A 20,148-nucleotide genomic window follows, 5' to 3' on the forward strand; every position below is an offset into this window, starting at 1 on the left:
GACTGGGTCAACCAGCCATCTTCCGGACATCCAACTTCCTTCTGGACAAAGCCATGGTGGTGGGGGCCAAGGCAGAGGCAGTTAGGGGTGATCAGGCTGGCAGGGGAGAGCAGTTGGGGTGAGATCAGGCTGGCAGGGGAGGGCAGTTAGGGGCGAAAAGGCAGGCAGGCAGAGGCAGTTAGGGGCGATTATGCAGGCAGGCAGGCAGGTGAGCGGTTAGAAGCCAGCAGTCCCAGATTGCGAGAGGGATGTCCGAGCGCCTGTGGGATCCTACCTAAACCAGCAATTGGTCATCCCCCAAGGGGTCCCCGATTGGAGAGGGTGCAGGCTGGGCTGAGGGAACCCCCTCTTCCCCTGTGCACGAATTTCGTGCACCGGGCCACTAGTATCTAATATCTTTGTATTCATGTGTACATTTAATACATTTATTCTATAGATTGTATGACACTATGTACTTTATGGCAAAAAATCAATTAAATAGATATAATGGTCTGTCTATTTTATCATGAACTCTTATGTGATATCCTCTTTGTGATATTTGCTTCTCCTGTTTCCCCTCCTTGCCCCAGAAACATAACCAAATAATACACATTTATGTGTATATACGTATACACACCTTAAGTCTGACATAAATAACTTCAAAGCAAGGATATCCCTGCTAGGTCAAAATGGGAATGGTCTTCTGATGACAGGGATCAGCTTCCATTATCCTGCTCAATTAGCATTTGTTAATGATCATTCATTATTAGTATGTATCAGTCATTTATTAATATTGTTAACTTCACCATATGCATTAAAGCAGGATATTAGAAATAACTTAGCATAACTAGATAGCATGTATTCAAGCAACAAGATTTACTTTACTACAACTTTTCTGGTTCCTATTATTGTTTCTTCAGATGACTCTGTGAGACCAAATATGACTTTAAAGGCCAGGGTCACAGATCCAGAAGTGGTATTTGTTGCCAACCTGACAAAGGCAGATGCTCCTGCTCTGACAGCCTCATTCCAGTGTGATCTCTCTCTGTCAACATCCAAACTCGAACAGATGATGGAGGCTTCTGTGAGAGACCTTAAAGTGCTCGCTTGCCCTTTTCTCAGAGAAAAGAGAGGAAAAAACATTACCACAGTAAGAATTACCATCTATATATATATGTATATGTATATATAAAAGCCTAATATGCAAATTGTCCCCATGGGAGTTGGACTGGGAGACCGATCGCTCGCTATGATGTGCGCTGACCACTAGATGGTGGTGCAGAATGAAGGAAGGCCCCAGCCAGCAGTTGGCAGCCAGGAAAGGGAGACCCTGGCTAGTGGCCAGCAGCCGGGGAAGGGAGGCCCCAGTAGGCAGCCAGCAGCTGGGGAAGGGAGGCCCCAGCTGGCAGCTGGAAGGCCCCAATCGGTCCTGATTGCTGGCCAGGCCTAGGGACCCTGCCCGTGCATGGATTTCGTGCACCGGGCCTCTAGTATATTATAAGCTTAGATTGAAGAATGCAGAAGAATGGCAGAAATGGTTGATTCGTAGAATCCTAGAATGTGAGAATTCTGCAGGACTTTAGAGATTATTTACTGACAAATTTGAGGTTTTACAGACAAGGATGTTAAATTCCAAAGATATTAAATGATTTAGCCATGGCTGCTAGTGACAGAACTGGTACTACCTACAGTCTGGTTTTCTTTTCATTATGTCATCTTTTGAACTGTACTTGAATTTTAGTACAAATCAATGTGCCTTTTCAGCTGTTTCTTTTTTCACCAAAGTATATCCAATGAATGAATGAATGAGTACTAAAATCTTGAGGTTGATAACAAAAAAAAAAAATCAGTTAGACTTATATGACCAAAAGATGTTGTGTTTTGCTGTATTAAAAGTTATATTCAATTATATCAGTGGTTCTCAACCTTCTGGCCCTTTAAATACAGTTCCTCATGTTGTGACACAACCATAAAATTATTTTCGTTGCTACTTCATAACTGTAATGTTGCTACTGTTATGAATCGTAATGTAAATATCTGATATGCAGGATGGTCTTAGGCAACCCCTGTGAAAGGGTCGTTCTACTGCCAAAGGGGTTGCGACCCACAGGTTGAGAACCACTGAATTATATTTTCACATTGTTGTTGAAAAATATTATTTTATTTAAATAATTTATCATACTGATTTTTAAATCTTAAATTGATAATTTTATGTTATGCGACCCATTTGTAGTGTTTTAAACTAAAAATTTCTGTAGGCAAAGTGACTTTCATAAAGAAATGCAGTGTTAGGTTTAGTCTGTACTTTATCATGAAACATTCTTTAGTGTGATCATCTTCTTTTGATATGTCACAGAAAGCTCTATTAATCACTCCATTAAATGCTCATCCTAATGTTTTGAAAGTTTATGTAGTACCAATTCCCCCATTCAATTCAGGTGCAAGGTTATTTTATTTATTTTGTTAATGATATATGAGAATATAGGCTTCCTGGTTTTAATAAATCAAGATTTGAAATTTATTCTAATAAGGACCTTATTATATTCAAGACTGACCTTTTATTAAGCAATCTGGAAACTATTTACTTACCATAGTCTTTTTTAAAGGTATTAACAGAACTATTTGTTGAAAGAAACAATTTCAAGTGATTTATCGGTCATAAAAGTTATAATGATATAATTTCATTTCCTCATGTACCTCTTTGCAAATGTCAGATCTTATCATCTTTAGCTCATTTTAATAGATATCTTAAAAGTAGATTTTACAGTGGGCATCACTTAAAAGATATTTAAGAAAAGGAAACATTTCAATTTCTAATAGTAAATGTACATCATTAGTTAAGAATTTGGCATAAAGAAATTGATCAGAACTCTTTTTTAAATTTAAATTCTTTAATGTAAATTCTTTAACAATGTTCATAGACTTGCATTACTTTAGAAGAGCACTCATAAGAGCTTCTCAGCTAATTTGCCTTTTTGCTTTTAGTAGTAGGCTGTAATTAAAAATGTCAAGTTAAGTAAGATGCTCTTCTGTGTTACATATATAACAGTTCTATTACTAAGAAAATGTGATTTTCATTTATTTGTCTCTAGGTCTTACAGCCCTGTTCTCTATTTATGGAAAAATGTGCATGGGTTTCAGGAAAACAAAATATAAATATTGTAGTTGGAGAATTTATAATTAAGGTTAGTGCCTATTATCTTATTTGGGTGAAAATTAATTATTTTTCTAACAATATCTTTTGATGTCTCGTAACTAGAACCATTATGCTAGTCACATATTTGGTCATTAATAAATATCTCTAACATTAAAATACATTTTTTGCCCTGGCTGGGTTGCTCAGTTGGTTGGAGCCTCATCCCATGCATATACCAAAAAATTATAGGTTTGATTCCCCTTCATGACACATACCTAGATTTTGGGTTCGATCCCTCGTCAGAGCATGTACAGGAATCACCTGATCAATGTTTCTCTCTCCTTCTTCTCTCTAAACATATCCTTAGGTGAGAATTTAAAAAAATTAATAAAATAAAATATATTTTTCTTTAATGCAATTATTTTTTTCTACTTTCTTTGAAAAAGTACTTTCAAATACAGTGGGGCCTTGACTTACAAGTGTCCCGACTAACAAGTTTTTCGATACACCAGCCGTCTCTCGGCCGATTTTTTGCTTTGAGTTGCGAGCTAAAGTTCAGGTTATGAGCCAGCTTCAGATATCCCACCGCTAGTTGGCGCAGTGAACGTCACTGTGAATGCCACAACATCAGCCCAGCATCATGTGTCTCACTCGTTCACTTTAATGATTTGACATGTAGTAATTTGAGTTATGAGCTCTGTCACGGAACGAATTAAACTCGTAAGTCAAGGCCCCACTGTATCTACAAATGATCAGGATAGTTTTTATCAATTATATTTTATGTGCATGTTGGGGAGATTGGGTTTGGAGAGAGAGCAGAGATGGGATGGTAAGAGAAAGGAAGAAAGGATAGAAAAATGAGGTTTTTATTTCTTTGTGGTGGTTATTTTTAGGCTTTTTAAATATAATTTGATTGAATGCAATAATTATGTGATTGTTTTATTTGGCTTATGAAATATTTGTAATGACAGATGTATGCTAGAAATAAATTTTTAGTTTTTTAAAAAATATCTCTTACATTCAAAGCAGTAGAAAAGCAGTCTCTTTTCTCCATTGGCATTCATATTCTTTAAGTATGACTTCATGACCAGTTATAAAAGGAAGATATAGAATAATTTCCAACATCTATTTCTCTCTGCCCAAAAGACACAAAATTGAGGTGGCTAATACCAATTTTGCTAGTAACTTTACTATATAGATAAATAAGCAAAGCAATTAAACCAAGGCTCAAACAAAAGTCATTTGAATTACTATATAAATAACAATGCAATTTTTTTTTAATATTTTAAAATAATGGATAGTTTCGATTGTATTTTGTTAATGGATTTACTTTTTTAAGGCTTAAAGTAGTAAATGAGGAGAAAACTGAATTTGCATGCACTTTGTCTAAGGCACCCAGGGGGATTGTCTTTCCATTTCTTTGTATATCAATTTATTTATTTAGTCAACAAACATTTTTTGAACTCTTTCTATGTGCAAAAAATTTCCTGTATTTGGGCGTTGGGGATACTTGGTCCCTGCCTTCACAAAAGTTAATGACATGAACGAGAAAGCAATAAATCAGTGACTCCAGCTTTCAGTGCTAGAGGCATGCACTAGGATCAGTGATGGCGAACCTATGACAAGAGTGTCAGAGGTGACACGCGAACTCATTTTTTTGGTTGATTTTTCTTTGTTAAATGGCATTTAAATATATAAAATAAATATCAAAAATATAAGTCTTTGTTTGACTATGGTTGCAAATATCAAAAAATTTCTATATGTGACACGGCAACAGAGTTAAGTTAGGGTTTTTCAAAATGCTGACACGCCGAGCTCAAAAGGTTCGCTATCACTGCATTAGGTGCTGTGGGAGCACAGTCAGGGGTCCTCTGACTCAGACCAGGACTTCTGGAAAGCTGTCTGCATGTGGGGCTACTTCAGCTGAACTTTGAAAATCTGAGGGAGGTTAGATGGAGAGAGACAGGAGGGGTTATCCATACAGAACTGACAGTATTCACAAAGGCAGAGGTGTGAAAAATCCTTTAAGGACTTTGAGATGTGCCCATATGGCTGGAGAGAATGGTATGATGGAATTGTAGGGCTGAGAGCACTAATTATAGGTGACATTAATAAGGTAATGAAAAAAAAAAGAATTCAGTTGACAGGTAAGTTGGGAGCAGTGCATACTAAATCCTTCTTCCGGTGAATGAGTCATCTCTAGCATATTAAACAAGTAAGGGTTGTGAGAATGAACAATAAAAGAATCCATTTAACTTGTTTAACCCGGTATGGCTCAAACTTTGGGAAATCAGCCAATTGATTAGATCAGTGCTTTTCAGCCATTTTCATCTCATGGCACACAAACTAATTACTAAACGTCTGCAGCACATCAAAAAAAATATTTTTTGCCAATCTGACAAAAAATAGGTATAACTTTGATTTATTCACACTGGATGGCTATTGTTGTATTAACTGTTGTCATTTTTTATTTGACAATCTAAGGAAAAAGAGGTCAGTGCCCCTAACTAAACAGTCAATTTTTACATGTTTTAAAAATTCTTACTGCACACCAGTTGAAAATTGCTGGATTAGATAGCTGGTCACAATGAACTTTGTGTCCTAAACCAAAGAGAGTTTGAATTTTATTCTGAAAGTTATGGGAAACTGTTGAAGATTTTAAGCATAGGAATGACATGTCCAGATTTGGGTTTTAGAAAATCATGCTGGTGGAAGTGTGGAGGGTGAGCTGAGAGGGTGCTGACTGGATATAGAAGACATCATTAGTGTAGAACTAAGGCTTAGCAATAGAAATGAACAGGTGGGCAGAGGCACTATTCAAAGGTAGTAAAAGGTAAAATTTGCAAATCTTGGGGTAAGTGAAAGGGTATTATAGTGATTCTCTGGCTTCCTGTTTCAATAAGACAAATGAAAACCCTGTATAAATCTTTTAAAAATACATTTGTATTCATTTCAGAGAAGGAGAGAGGGAGATAGAAACATCAATGATGAGAGAGAATCATTGATCAGCTGCCTCAAGCCTGCAACCCTGGGCATGTGCCCTGACCGGGAATCAAACCATGACCTCCTGGTTCATAGGTTGACACTTAACCACTGAGCAACACCGGCCGGGCACCATGTATAAATCTTGATGAGGATCACACATGTTGGTTTAGTTAATGCAACTGGTTGAAAATGAAAACTTCAATTACACTTCTGCATTTTTCTCGTTATATATCACTATTTTACTCTGAATTGATCAGTGTAACTAGGTTTTGACAATTGATGTATAACATTATTTAATCCCAGAGTAATCTGAGCAGAAATTATTGTTATGAGGTTAATTAATTTGACACATGATTTTGTGTGTGCTCTCTTATTTTCTTTAGCTAAGACTTTAGTATATTTAAATTTTTAATTAGTAACTTTTAAACTTCTGTATTTTGTATTAATTCTTCTCAACTGGGAAAGTTAATTCTAAATATTTTTCTGCTTTCTTTTTTAAAGATTTCACCCATAATTCTTAATACTGTGATGACAATCATGGCCGCTTTGTCTCCAAAGACAAAAGAAGATGAATTCAAAGATACATCTAAGGAAACAGGAAATCTTTGGGGTGTCAAATCTATTAGTGATTATAACTCTTGGTTTCTTGGTGTTGACATGGCAACAGAAATAACAGAAAATTTCAGAGGTGTTGAACAGCCATCGATAGAGGAAAATTGTGCTGTTGCTGTAGAGTCAGTTCAAGTTACCTTAGAATGTGGACTTGGTCATCAAACTGTACCTTTATTATTAGCAGAGTCAAAATTTTCAGGAAATATAAAAAATTGGACTTCCTTCATGGCTGCTTCTGCTGACATGACACTAGAGGTATGACCACATCATTTAGAATCTCCACAACCAACTTTTCAAAAGTACAATTACAAAACTAAGATGTGAGCATTTTTGGTTTGTGTATGGCCACAGCAAGTATATATATGAATTCTAATGTTTAATTTGCTGATGTGTGATATTATTTACTTCGTTATTATCTTTCAAAGATTCTTTTGCTAAATAATTTGTTTAAAAATTTTTCTGCTTTCTTTTTTAAAGATTTAGAGTAAAGGAAATAGAGTAAAGGAAAATGCACCCTCTTTGTATATATTCTTTGTGTCTTTGTTAAAATGGCTTTTGACATATAACATTAATTACTTAATATTTTTTCCTTCTGATTATAGAAATACGAAGTTAAAGTTGAAAGATTCATTATAATTCTGTGCCTTTTCAGGTTCACTATTACAATGAAACCCATGCTGTCTGGGAGCCACTGATTGAGAGAGTGGAGGGAAAGAGACAATGGAATTTAAGGCTTGATGTAAGGAAAACATAAAATATCTTTGTGTAGAATGACACTATGTATATTTCTGTATACATAATTTAATGCAATAATTCTCAAGATGTGGTCTAAGATCCTTGAGCCCTATTAGGGAGTCCAAAAAGGTCAAAACTCTTCATAGCAATATTTAGATGATGCATACCATTGTCTATCTCATTCTCTCATGAGCATACTATGGAGTTTTCCAGAGACTAAGCAATATGGCAATAGAATGAAAGCAGAGGCAGGAATGAGAATCCACCTGACTTCTCTTAGGGCAGGCAATAAAGCAATTTGTCAGTGTCCCTCTTTTCACTATATAGCTTTATTATTTTTAAAATTAAAAACTTATTTTAATTGTTGAGAGTATTACAGATTTCCCCTATTTCCTCCCTTTGTCCCCTCCACCCAGCTTCTGCCACCCTCCAGGCCTTCATCTATATAGTTATAATAGTTATTTTCTATTAAAATATTATCCATGTTAACTTGTAATTATAATTTTTAAATGAGTATTTAAAATTTTCTGTTTTAGTTTCTACACTTGATCTTAGCCAAAAGACAGAGAGCCATAGCTTTAGTTTCTAATAGAGAACACATTGATAGATATAATCTACATAACATGAAGCTCTTTGGAATCCTCAATGATTTGAGAACTTCTATGCTAGTTCACAATTTTTTTTGTGGTATCTCTGAACGGTGCTTCTTGAGAACACTTCAGATGCCTAGATATCAAAGTGCATTTTTCTAGATTAATAGGAGCATGAACGATATACCCTTAACAAATTTCACAACACACCTTTCTGGCAGTCTGACTGAAGTGTGAGGCACTGAAATGGACTCAAGCAATTCTTAGTTCATTATTTATTTATTTACATTTTAAATTATTTATTTACTAGAGGCCTGGTGCATGAAATTCGTGCACTGGGGGAAGGGGCGGGGACCTCAGCCTGGCTTGTACCCTCTTGCAGTCCAGGAGAGGCTCCTGCCACCGCCGCCGAGCTCACCAGCCGTGAGCCTGGCTTCTGGCTTAGCAGTACTGCCCTGGTGGTCAGTGTGCATCATAGCGACTGGTTGTTCTGCTGTTTGGTCAATTTACATATTAGTCTTTTATTATATAGGATTTTTATTTTTTCCTTTTTATTGAATTTTTTGGGATGACACTGGTTAGCAAAATTATACAGGTTACAGGTGCACAGTTCCTCAACACATCATTTGTACACTGTATTATGTGTTCACCATCCCAAGTCTCGGTCTATCACCATTTATTCCCCCCAAGCCCTCCTCCACCTTCCCCTCACCTTCTTCCCCAGCAGTTACCACACTATAGTCTGTGTTCATGATTATGTTTTTATTTTATTCTTTATTGAGTTTATTGACGTGACATTGTTTAACAAAACCATGCAGGTTTCAAGTTTACCATGCAGTAAAACATCACCTGCACACTGCTCTGTGCGCCCATCGCCCAAAGTGAAGACTCTTTCTGTCCCCACTTATCTCCCCTCTACCCTATTAAGCCTCACCCCCATTCCTCTTTCCCTCTGGCTATCACCATACTGTTGTCTGTGTCTATGTGTGATGTTTATCTGTTTGCCTGTCTGTCTATCTAGTGTTGGGTTTTTTGCTTCATCCCTTCACCTTTTTATTCACCCGTCCTCCTAACCCTCCTCCCCTCTTACAGCTGTCAGTCTGTTCTACATATTTATGCTTCTGTTTCTGTTTTATTTGTTAAATTATTTTGTTTATTATATTTCAGATATAAGTGAGCTCATATAGTGTTTGTCATTCTCTGACTGGTTTATTTCACTTAGAATAATATTCTCCAGGTCCATCCATGCTGTTGCCAAATTTTATTAGCCAAGATTTGGAAACAGCCCAAGTGCCCATCAGTAGATGAGTGAATAAAACAGCCATGGCACATTTACATGATGGAATACTAGTTGGCTGTAAAAAAGAAGGAAATCTTACCTTTTGCAACAGATTCTTATTTTAAAGACAAGAACCACTTAACCTGTGTCCTAGTTTCCTCTCAGTAAAGTAGAAGTAATATTTATGACCTACTTCTCACTGGAATAGTCAGGCTAACAAAGAATGTTTTACAAAGCTTTTGAAATGTTATTAGAGTAAAAGCTATGATAAAGTCTGATGGCTGGTTGAAAGCTTATCATATTACTTATTTATAGGTGTTACTGGTAAAACAATAGAAGGAATTCCCGATATTAACTCCAGCAAGGATCAGTTTAAACTTAAGGTTCATCTCTGATTGCTCATCAACAACCAGTTAGTCAGGCAACACTGAGTTATAGCTTGCTGTGGGGAGTGCACAAGAGACAAGTATTGTAGTTGACTTTGAGTGCTTTCATGGCATAGTTCTAAACACTTCTCCATGCCCTTGACTACATACTGAGAGAAAGAATGCTGATCTGAGCTAAATAAAAATGAAGCACTGAATATTTTTGAAAATGAGACTAGGGGATTCTTAATATAAAGTGATTAGTTTAGGAGAATTTAACTCTATTGAGAATATTTTAATTTTATTATTAATCGACTAGTAACTTAAACTTGTTAATGTTATTTATCCTCACAGGTAAAGAAGAATCCAGTCCAGGATAAAAGTTTGATGCCCGGAGATGATTTTATTTTTCTTCCTGAGCCACAAACAGCAGTTCATATTTCTTCAGGAGATACAATGAATATAACAATATCCAAAAGTTGTCTCAATGTTTTCAATAATTTAGCAAAGGTATGTTTGGTTCTTGCTTGGAATATTTCAAATGGAATTAAAAAATTGAAACATGTATGGATTACTTTTGTTTGTAATCAAAAGTCGTTTCTAAAATGTATAGTGATAGTATAATTTTTTAAAAAAAATTTCATCTTGTGATGTGTTCCTTTTTCAGGGTTTTTCAGAAGGCACTGCTTCTACTTTTGACTACTCTTTAAAAGACAAGCCTCCTTTTACAATAAAAAATGCTTTAGGTGTTCCCACTAAGGTGCAGCCCAATCATAATCTCAGAGTAATGGGCTCCCCTGAGAAAAGTGATATTTATGATGTTCATGCTGGTCAGAATTTGGAATTGGAATATGCCAGCAGGGAACCTTCATGTAAAGGGAAACTATCTATATTGAGCCGCCAAGAAAGCTCCTTCTTCACCCTGACCTTTGGTATGCTATATTTATTTGTTTTATTTATATTTTATAACTTTATTTTTTATTGTTGACACAGATCTCCCCATTCCCTGGCTTCCCTTCCCCCCCACCCCCCAGCTTTGCCCACCTCCACTCAATCCCCACCCCCTCTTCCTTCGGGCCATCACCACACTGCTGTCTGTGCCCATGGGCTATGCATATATGTTCTTTGGGTAATCCCTTCACCTTCTTTCATCCAGTAACCGCCCCCCCCCCCTTTCTAATAACTGTCTGTCTGTTCCAGTATCCATGCCTCTGGTTTTTATTTTGTTCATCTGTTTATTTTGTTCATTAGATTCCACATATAAGTGAGATCATATATTAAGGGCATCTTTGGAATGTTGGTGTGGGTTTATTTGTGACAAAATATGGAAAAAATATTTTGTTGAAGATGCCTTTGGAGATGACATTTCTAAAGGCTTGAAACAGATATTTGATAGACACTTGTCTCTTTTTTCTTCCTTTAGACTTGAGAAAATTAAACTTAATTAATTTAAGAATTACCTTAGAACTAGATTAATTCTATGTTTTTAAATAATACAGTATGTGATATGTTTCAATAAGGATGGGAGTTCAATGAGGAGAGAAAAGTAATTATATTCAGAAGTCCTAAAATATTGACAGTAATTATTACCTTCACAAACAAAAGTTCCTATGTGGTTGAGGGACTATGGAACAAATTGGATTTTGTTACTTTTTTTTAATTTTTTTAAAGAAAACATTTTACTGCCCAGCAGTTAAAAGTATTCAAACATGTATTTTCTATATAATTTTATTGTGAGTTGATCAGTGTTAAATAAAATATTACTTTTCATAATTTGCTTCAATTCATGTCTTCTTGATCAATTCTTTGTTTTCCTTCCAAAATGTTGCATGCCACACCTGAGGCAATAAAGAATTTCTAAACACCACAATGTTACTTTAGTTTAATATATTTAAAACCCCAAAAGAAATTATTTTGGGTCCTAAATATTATAATAATAGCTCATTTTCTTTGTTAGTTTCTGTGTCTTAGACAAGCATATTGTGTAGTTATTTATAAGCATGAAGGAGAACACTCGTCATTACTTTTAGACACTGATGATTATTCTAAGAGAAATATAATTAAATTAATAACTTGGATGCTTCTCACTTATGCTTTGAATTAGTACCTCATGGATATACAGAAGTTGCAAAAGTCCCTATTGTCAGACCTGGTCGGCAGTTGTACAATGTACGGAATCCCAATGCCAGTCATTCTGATTCAGTCTTGGTACAAATTGATGCAACTGAAGGGAATAAAGTGATCACCCTTCGCTCTCCTCTTCAGGTAATGCATTAAACTGAACTGTGTCCCTTTAAGTATATCAATTAATATTAAATCATTTGGGTGAATATAGGAACATAGTAAAACTTCATTAAGTTATTATTGATTATCTATATATATAAAAGGCTAATATGCAAAGTGTCCCCTCAGAATTGGACCAAGAGTTCAATTGCTCGCTATGACATGTGCTGACCACCAGGGGGCAGCACGGAACAAAGGAAGGCCCCTGCCAGCAGTTGGAAGGCCCTGATTGGTGGCCAGGCCAGGGACCCTACCCGTGCATGAATTTCATGTACCGGGCCTCTAGTTTAGAAATAAATAACAGATTGAACTAGCTACTATTTCCTATCCAATTTGCTTTTGTAATATTCTTTATTTTAAATGTCTGATTAAGACAAATTTGCTAATTTAAAGCCCATTTTTCTTTCCTCCTGGGCTTAATTTTAATGAAGCTTTTTGTCTATTCTTTAAAGATTCAGAACTGAGCAATTTTATATAATTTGTTTGTCAAATAGGGTAACATTTCATTCTGTTTGTATATCAGTTGGGATTGAATTTTTCAAGTATGTGTGAAGAAATATTGGAATGCTCTACCCAGATCCCTACCCCTAAATTTTAACATCTTACTCTATATGATTGTTTTCTTTTATACCTTTAAGGCTTTATCCATTTTTTCCCTTTCTGTGTATTATTGCAGATTTTAGTATATGGTCAGCAAAAGAATGTCTTCCTACCTATACCATCAGATAAAAAGGAAATGATTTCAAATTTTGGCTATTGTTAGCTCTCAGTTTGCTATTAGTTCAAGCCTAAATCATACTGTAGTAAAGAAAAGAGAGTTATACTACTTTTTTCTCTTAATTCCTTTTCTATCCTTTTCAATATAATCATGTAGTGCATTGAGAAAAGGTTTTAATGGGAAAAGTATTATGCCTGAAATCTTCAGATTAATATGTATTTGAATGATAACATTATACACTAACAATAGACATCAGTATGGCCAGGCCTGCGTGGTTCAGTGGTTGAATGTCAACCTATGAACCAGGAGGTCACAGTTTCATTTGCAGTCAGGGCACATGCCTGGGTTGCAGGCTCGATTCCTGGTAGGGAGCATGCAGGAAGTGACTGATTAATGATTGTCATCACTGATGTTTCTGTCTCTTTCTCTCCCTCTCCCTTCCTCTCTGAAATCAATAAAAAAATATTTAAAAAATAAACATCAGCATGTAGTAGAGTATGGACTACCCTAATAATTTTTAACTGCCACTTAAACATCCTTTCATATATATAGCACTTAAGTGTTCTAAAAATTTTCAGTTACCAATAAAAACGTCTTCTAATATTGGCCTTGAAACTTTATATGTAAAAATAATTGTGTGCAGTTCACATTTTTCTTTTGAACTTCTCCATCTTTTTAAACAGTGTTTGTCTTTTTTATCCAACAGATTAAAAACCATTTCTCTATTGCATTCATCATCTATAAATCTGTTAAAAATGTTAAGTTATTGGAGCGCATTGGAGTAGCAAGACCTGAAGAGGAGTTCCATGTTCCTTTAGATTCATATAGGTAGGTACTTCCTTGAATATATTAAGCTTTTAAAGGTTCATAATGTATATTTTTTTAAATCTATGAATTGGGGACTTATATTTTAGAAAAGATGACCTTATAGTTTTATTATCTAGAGATCTGTAGAAGTAGCCTTTAGACATATATGGAGTTATAGAGGTATACATTTATAGTATCATTGAATTTACCAGATGAAAATTTATTGTATATTTGATGTTTTAGAATCTTCTTAGACCTATTTTTATTAGATTGTCTTTTTACTTGAAATGACTTTAAAAAAATTATCATTGTTACCCTGGCCGGTATGCTCAGTGGTTAGAGTGTTGGCCAGGAGACCATCACGTGTTTGATTCCTGGTCAAGGGCACACACCTGGGTTGGGGATTTGCGCCCTGCCCTCAATCTGGGTTGCATGTGGGAGGCAACCAAGCGATGAGTCTCTGTCACATTGATGTTTCTCTCTCTCTCTCTCTCTCTCTCTCTCTCTCTCTCTCTCTCTGTCTCTCTCTCTAACTCTATCCCTCTCTCCCCTTTTTCCCTCCCTTCCACTCTCTCTAGAAATCAATGGAAAAAATATGCTCGGGTGAGGATTAAAAAAAATTATTGTTTACAGAGTGTTTTTCCCCCAGAACATTCCTCCATCTGTTATAGCATTGTGACTGGGCAAGTTTCTTTAATCTTTCTTAGCTTTGGTTTTCTCACTTGTAAAAATAGGGGTAATAGTGCTTACCTTGTAGAGTTAATAAGAAGATTTAATGAGATTCTTTTTCTTACATTCTCAATAAAAACTTTTTTTCTCCACCCTGCTTTTTTTTTTTCTGTAGATGTCAGTTATTTATTCAACCAGCTGGTGTCTTAGAGAATCAATACAGAGAATCCACCACTTACATTTCCTGGAAGGAAGAACTTCACAGGAGCAGGGAAGTGAGATGCATGCTGCAGTGTCCATCAGTAGAAGTCAACTTCTTACCTCTTATAGTCAATACAGTTGCTCTGCCTGATGAATTAAGCTATATATGTACACATGGGGAAGACTGGGATCCAGCTTACATTATTCATCTTTACCCTACCCTCACTTTGCGGAATCTTCTCCCATATTCCCTAAAATATTTACTTGAGGTATGTGCTTGCATTTTGTTTGATTTTTATTATTGCATGGTGTGAATTCTAGTTTTTTTTTATAATATTTTTAGTTGAGGTTAGTGTTTTACATAGCATATTTATAATGCATTAATAATATTAATAACAGCAAAAACTAGAATAGCATTATTTGGTGCCAGCCATGATGCTGTGTGTTGTAGATGTATTAATACATTATAACCTCCTGAAGTAGGTACTCTTATTAGACCCATTTTTCAGGTGAGGAAACTGAGTCACAGTGGGGTTGAGTGACAGGCCCAAGATCCTACAGCTAATAAATTGTAGAGCTGGAATTTAGACAGAGGCAGTTTGCCTCCTTGTTCCCTATCACCTAACTCTGCTGCATCTTTCATAAATTAAGAACCATAATAATCTATCTGTTTTTATAATTTTTTATTTTTAAATTACAGTTGACATACAATATTTTATTAGTTCTAGGTAAACAACATAGTGATTAGACATTTATGAAGTGATCACCCCAATAAGTCTAATTCCTATCTGACACCAGACACAGTTATTATAATAATACTAGAGGCCCGGTGCACAAAAATTTGTGCACTCGGAGGGGAGAGGGGGTCCCTCAGCCCGGCCTGTGCCCTCTCGCAGTCTGGGACCCCTCGGGAGATAACGACCTGCTGGCTTAGGCCTGCTCCCGGGTGGCAGAGGGCAGGCCCAATCCCTAGGTGCAGCCCCTGGTCGGGCTCAGAGCAGGGCCGATTGGGAAGTTGGGGCGCCGCCCCCTGTCATGCACAGAGCAGGGCGGATCTGGAGGTTGTGATGCCGCCCCTAGTCACGCTCAGGGTACGGCCGATTGGGGGGTTGGGGCACCGCCCCCGTCACACTCAAGGCAGGGTCAATAGGGAAGTTGCGGCGCCACCCCCTGTCACGCACAGAGCAGGGCGGATCAGGGGGTTGGGGCACTTCCCCCTGTCATGCACAGAGCAGGGCCCATCAGGGGGGTTGGGGCTCCGTACCCTGTCACACACAGAGCTGGGTTGATCAGGAGTTTGGGGAGCTCCCCCCTGTCACGCACAGAGCAGGGCCGATCAGCGGTTTGAGGAGCTCCCCCCTGTCACGCACAGAGTAGGGCCAATAGGGGACTTGAGGCACCGCCCCTGTCACACACAGAGCAGGGCGGATCAGGGGGTTGGGGCGCTGCCCCCTGTCATGCACAGAGCAGGGCCCATCAGGGGGGTTGGGGCACCGCCCCTCATCCCACACAGAGCAGGGCCGATCAGGGGGTTGGGGCGCCGCCACTGTCACACTCAGGGCAGGGCTGATGGGGAGGTTATGGCTCTACCCCATCACACACAGAGCAGGGCCCATCAGGGGGTTGGGGTGCCGCCACTGTCACACTCAGGGCAGGGCCGATGGGGAGGTTATGGCTCTACCCCGTCACACACAGAGCAGAGCCCATCAGGGGGGTTGGGGCACCGCCCCTCATCACACACAGAGCAGGGCCAGTCAGGGGGTTGGGGCACTGCACCCTGTCACACACAGAGCAGGGCCGATCAGGGGGTTAGGGCGCTGCACCCTGTCACACATAGAGCCGCAGGGCGATCAGGGGTTTTGGGCGCTGCCCCCTGTAATGCTGATCCCGGTGCCAGGAGGCCTCTCGGCTCCGCTGATCCCGGTGCTAGGAAGCATATTACCCTTTTACTATATAGAATAGAGGCCTGGCGCATGGGTGGGGGCTGGCTGGTTTGCCCTGAAGGGTGTCCTGGATCAGGGTGGGGGTCCCCACTGGGGTGCCTGGCCAGCCTGGGTGAGGGGCTGAGGGCTGTTTGCAGCTGGTCACACACCCTTCAGGGTGGGAGTCCCCACTGGGGTGCCTGGCCAATCTGGCTGAGGGGCTGAGGGCTGTTTTCAGGCTGATGGGTGACTGAAGCTCCCAACCGCCCCTTTTTTTCTTTTTTTATTCTGGGCCAGCTTTAGCTCTGAGGCCTCAGCTGCTGAAAACAGGTTTCTGGCCTTTGTTTACCGTCTGTATTTGATACAATGTTGCGGTCCGGTTGGCTGAAGCCCGGCTGAGTAAAGCAGGTTTCTGGGGTTTTGTTTATTTTCTATATTTGCAACATAGTTGGTTAGAGTTGCAGCTGAGAGGCCGGCAAGTCAGGCGGGGAACGTTGGAGTCCTCCCTCACTGAAACAAGCAAGCCTTCCTGTTCGCATCAGCTGCCTGGCTGCCGGCCGCCATCTTGGCTGGCAGTTAATTTGCATATCACTCTGATTAGCCAATGGGAAGGGTAGCGGTCGTACGCCAATTACCATGTTTCTCTTTTATTAGTGTAGATTGACTATAATTAAGTAAAAATCTATTATCTGAAGGACAGAAAAAAGCCAGTGAGAAAATATTTTATCTTAATTCTAAAGTTAATTTTAAGGTTAATGTGATTATTTGTTCCCAGCTTCTGTTGAACTTAAAAATAATTACTGTCCATGTTAAATAATTGGGAATATTTTCTAGTAATGAAGTATTATAAATATTTTTAAATTTCTGTACGTCACACATTTTAACATACACAAGTCTGGAAAGTGGAACCTAAATTATTTATTTTCTTTATCTGACAATTAGCCAAACCTGATTTGTAAAGATTAAAATTAATTAAATGAACTAAATAGTATTTATACTAGAGAAGCCTTCAGTAAAAATGCCTAACTTATTATGTTGTTATTCATTTAAAAAAATCCTATCTTACTTAGATAGCTTGTCAGAATAGTTTGATATAACTTTTCTTTTTTCTATTTATGTGGAAACTATTAGGCATAGTATGTAAATGGAGGATGAAGCTGAATCTCAGTCATTTAAATGGCTTATTTAATGACATAGCTTTTAATGGACAACAGCCAGGGCTCCTAAATCCAGCCTATGATTCTTGTCAAAGATCTGACTTTTTTTTTTAAACTTATGGCCAAAAGACATTTTCTGCCTCTGGTTATGATTTAGTGTTTTCTTTTTAGTTCTTAATGATTAGTGAATATTCATAATATATTACTTTATTGAGAACTTGTCAATTAATCTGGTAGGATACTTAGCATTTGTATCAAATACAATGTTGTTATTGCAGACGTTTAAAAAATCACTAAGCAAAATCAGTCTTTGTTTGTTTTTAGGGAACAGCAGAAACTCATGAGCTAGCAGAAGGCAGTGCTGCTGATGTTCTACATTCAAGAATAAGTGGAGAAATAATGGAATTAGTTCTGGTGAAATATCAGGGCAAAAACTGGAGTGGACATTTCCGTATACGTGATACACTTCCGGAATTCTTTCTTGTGTGTTTTTCTTCTGACTCCACAGAAGTGATGACAGTCGACCTGTCAATACATGTCAGAAGAATTGGCATTCGGATGGTGCTATCTGTCTTTAGTCCCTACTGGCTAATCAACAAGACTTCTCGGGTTCTCCAGTATCGTTCAGAAGATATTCATGTGAAACATCCAGCTGATTTTAGGGATATTATTTTATTCTCTTTCAAGAAGAAGAACATTTTTAGTAAAAATAAGGTGTGTCTTTGTTGATATAACAAGTCAAAATAAGTTCCTATTTGGAAGCTAGGGAGTCGTTAGCCCCTCCTAAAATTATGCTTAACCTGTTTGTTAAGTGCTGTTGATATGATTTAGGTCTCGATACTTTTAAGGAATACATAGTGGGATGTTAGGAACTGACAACAGCAGTCTCCAAGGCTGAGTTACCCTTTTCTCTAGCGCCCCTAGAATTATTTCTGCTCTTGAAGTAGCGTTGGGAAGAAAGCTTGATTCTATGTAGTTTATCAGTGATGAAATGACATTTCAAAAGATAAACAGTTGAATTTGGTGTATGATACCTGAGCCCTTATATGTATGAAGGACCAAGCCAGGCCTTTAAGAGAGAAACTAATGCCTACGCCTGGTCCTTTTTGCATGCTCTGGCCCCTTTTTTCTTTTCAGACTCATATGTTGGTATTGCTCTCACCGCACACTTCTCAAGTACTTACCTTTAGGTCTTTGTGTATTCATCCTCTGCCTAGAATGCCTCTTCTATGATTTTCCTGTCCGCCTCATCTTTTCTGGTTATTTGCTTTTCATCCTTTGTCATTCTGCTCAGGTCTGACAGATGTGAAAGATTTTCTGACCTAGATACTCAATCCATTTTCTCTCAGAGCGTGGTTCTCAAATTTCAGTGTGCATTAGAATCAACCATAGAGGGCTTTTAAAATACTAATAGATTGCTGGGTGAGGCCCTCACAATTTGATTCAGTATGTCTGGGTGGGGCCTGATAATTGCATTTCCAATACATTCCCAGGTGATGCTGATGGTGTTGGTCCAGGCACCACACTTTGAGAACCACTGTCTTAGAGTGCTGGTTAATTCTAATACATGGTATTATAATAACTGTTTGTCTGTCTGACCTTTGCTTGTCTCAGGTTTTGTATAATATAGTTGGGTGGGTGGAGCTTAATACAGGAACACAGGTCTCTTCTGTAAAACTCTCTAAATCCCATAGCCAGAATAAACTTTTTACCCTTTCACCTTGGTAGCATTTTGTTCCTTTTGCATGGCTCTTAGCACATTGAGTCTTGCATCATAATTAAAATGTACTTCCCATCTCTCTGTTTAGTTGGAAGCTCATGAAGAGAGGAACTGTGTCCTGTTGTCCATTCTGCTTATCACAATGCCTTTTATTTAATGTTGCTGGATAATGTTAAAAGTTCAACTCTGTGCTATAATTTTATTTCTTAACTCTATATCATAAGTCTGACAATGGAAAATATTTTACATTTTAGTTCTTTTTAAAACAACAGAAGGTCTCATTGGTATAGATCTTTAAATTCAATATACTCATTGCACAGGTAAATGAGCAGGTCAGAACATTGCTTTTATTGTATTGACCCACAGAGTTTTGTGGTTTTGATACCCATTTGCAGTATGGCTTTAATTACATTTTTCTGTGTCCCATGATACTAAATTTCTAGTGGTCTGGCAACTTTCCATCAAATAAAATTAATATAGTCTTTTAGGTTTTTTATATGATGGTATGTGTTCTCTGGTCTAGGTACAATTAAAAATTTCAACTAGTGCCTGGTCCAATGGCTTTTCATTAGATACAGTGGGAAGTTATGGATGTGTGAAGTGTCCTGCCAACAATATGGAATACCTGGTAAGATTCTGTTTCCTTATTTACCTTTGAATTTATTCATAACATGAGGTGATGTAAGTCTATAAACTTTTTTTAATTAAATCTTTATTGTTCAGATTATTACATTTGTTCCTCTTTTTCCCCCCCATAACTCCCCTCCACTCAGTTCCCACCCCACCCTCCGCCCTCACTCCCCACCCACTGTCCTCATCTATAGGTGCACGATTTTTGTCCAGTCTCTTCCCGCATCCCCCATACCCCTTTCCCCCCCAAGAATAGTCAGTCCACTCCCTTTCTATGCCCCTGATTCTATTATAATCACCAGTTTATTCTGTTCATCAGATTATTTATTCACTTGATTTTTAGATTCACTTGTTGATAGA

At 37.9% G+C, this 20,148-nt stretch overlaps 1 protein-coding gene across 4 annotated transcripts in view; it reads left to right on the forward strand.

The window, feature by feature from the left end:
- Positions 1-20,148, forward strand: part of VPS13C (vacuolar protein sorting 13 homolog C) — a 192,245-nt gene that overhangs the window by 125,949 nt on the left and 46,148 nt on the right. For all 4 annotated transcript variants that reach the window (XM_081094698.1, XM_081094699.1, XM_081094700.1 and 1 more), the window contains 11 exons: positions 900-1,129; positions 3,072-3,164; positions 6,602-6,967; positions 7,365-7,451; positions 10,036-10,191; positions 10,349-10,613; positions 11,786-11,946; positions 13,389-13,510; positions 14,334-14,628; positions 17,763-18,152; positions 19,682-19,786. In XM_081094698.1, coding sequence (XP_080950824.1) covers positions 900-1,129; positions 3,072-3,164; positions 6,602-6,967; positions 7,365-7,451; positions 10,036-10,191; positions 10,349-10,613; positions 11,786-11,946; positions 13,389-13,510; positions 14,334-14,628; positions 17,763-18,152; positions 19,682-19,786 — 2,270 coding nt within the window. The remainder of the gene's footprint in view (positions 1-899; positions 1,130-3,071; positions 3,165-6,601; positions 6,968-7,364; positions 7,452-10,035; positions 10,192-10,348; positions 10,614-11,785; positions 11,947-13,388; positions 13,511-14,333; positions 14,629-17,762; positions 18,153-19,681; positions 19,787-20,148) is intronic.

Source organism: Myotis nattereri, assembly GCF_964212035.1.
Source record: "Myotis nattereri genome assembly, chromosome: 1".
Classification (NCBI taxonomy): Eukaryota; Metazoa; Chordata; class Mammalia; order Chiroptera; family Vespertilionidae; genus Myotis; species Myotis nattereri.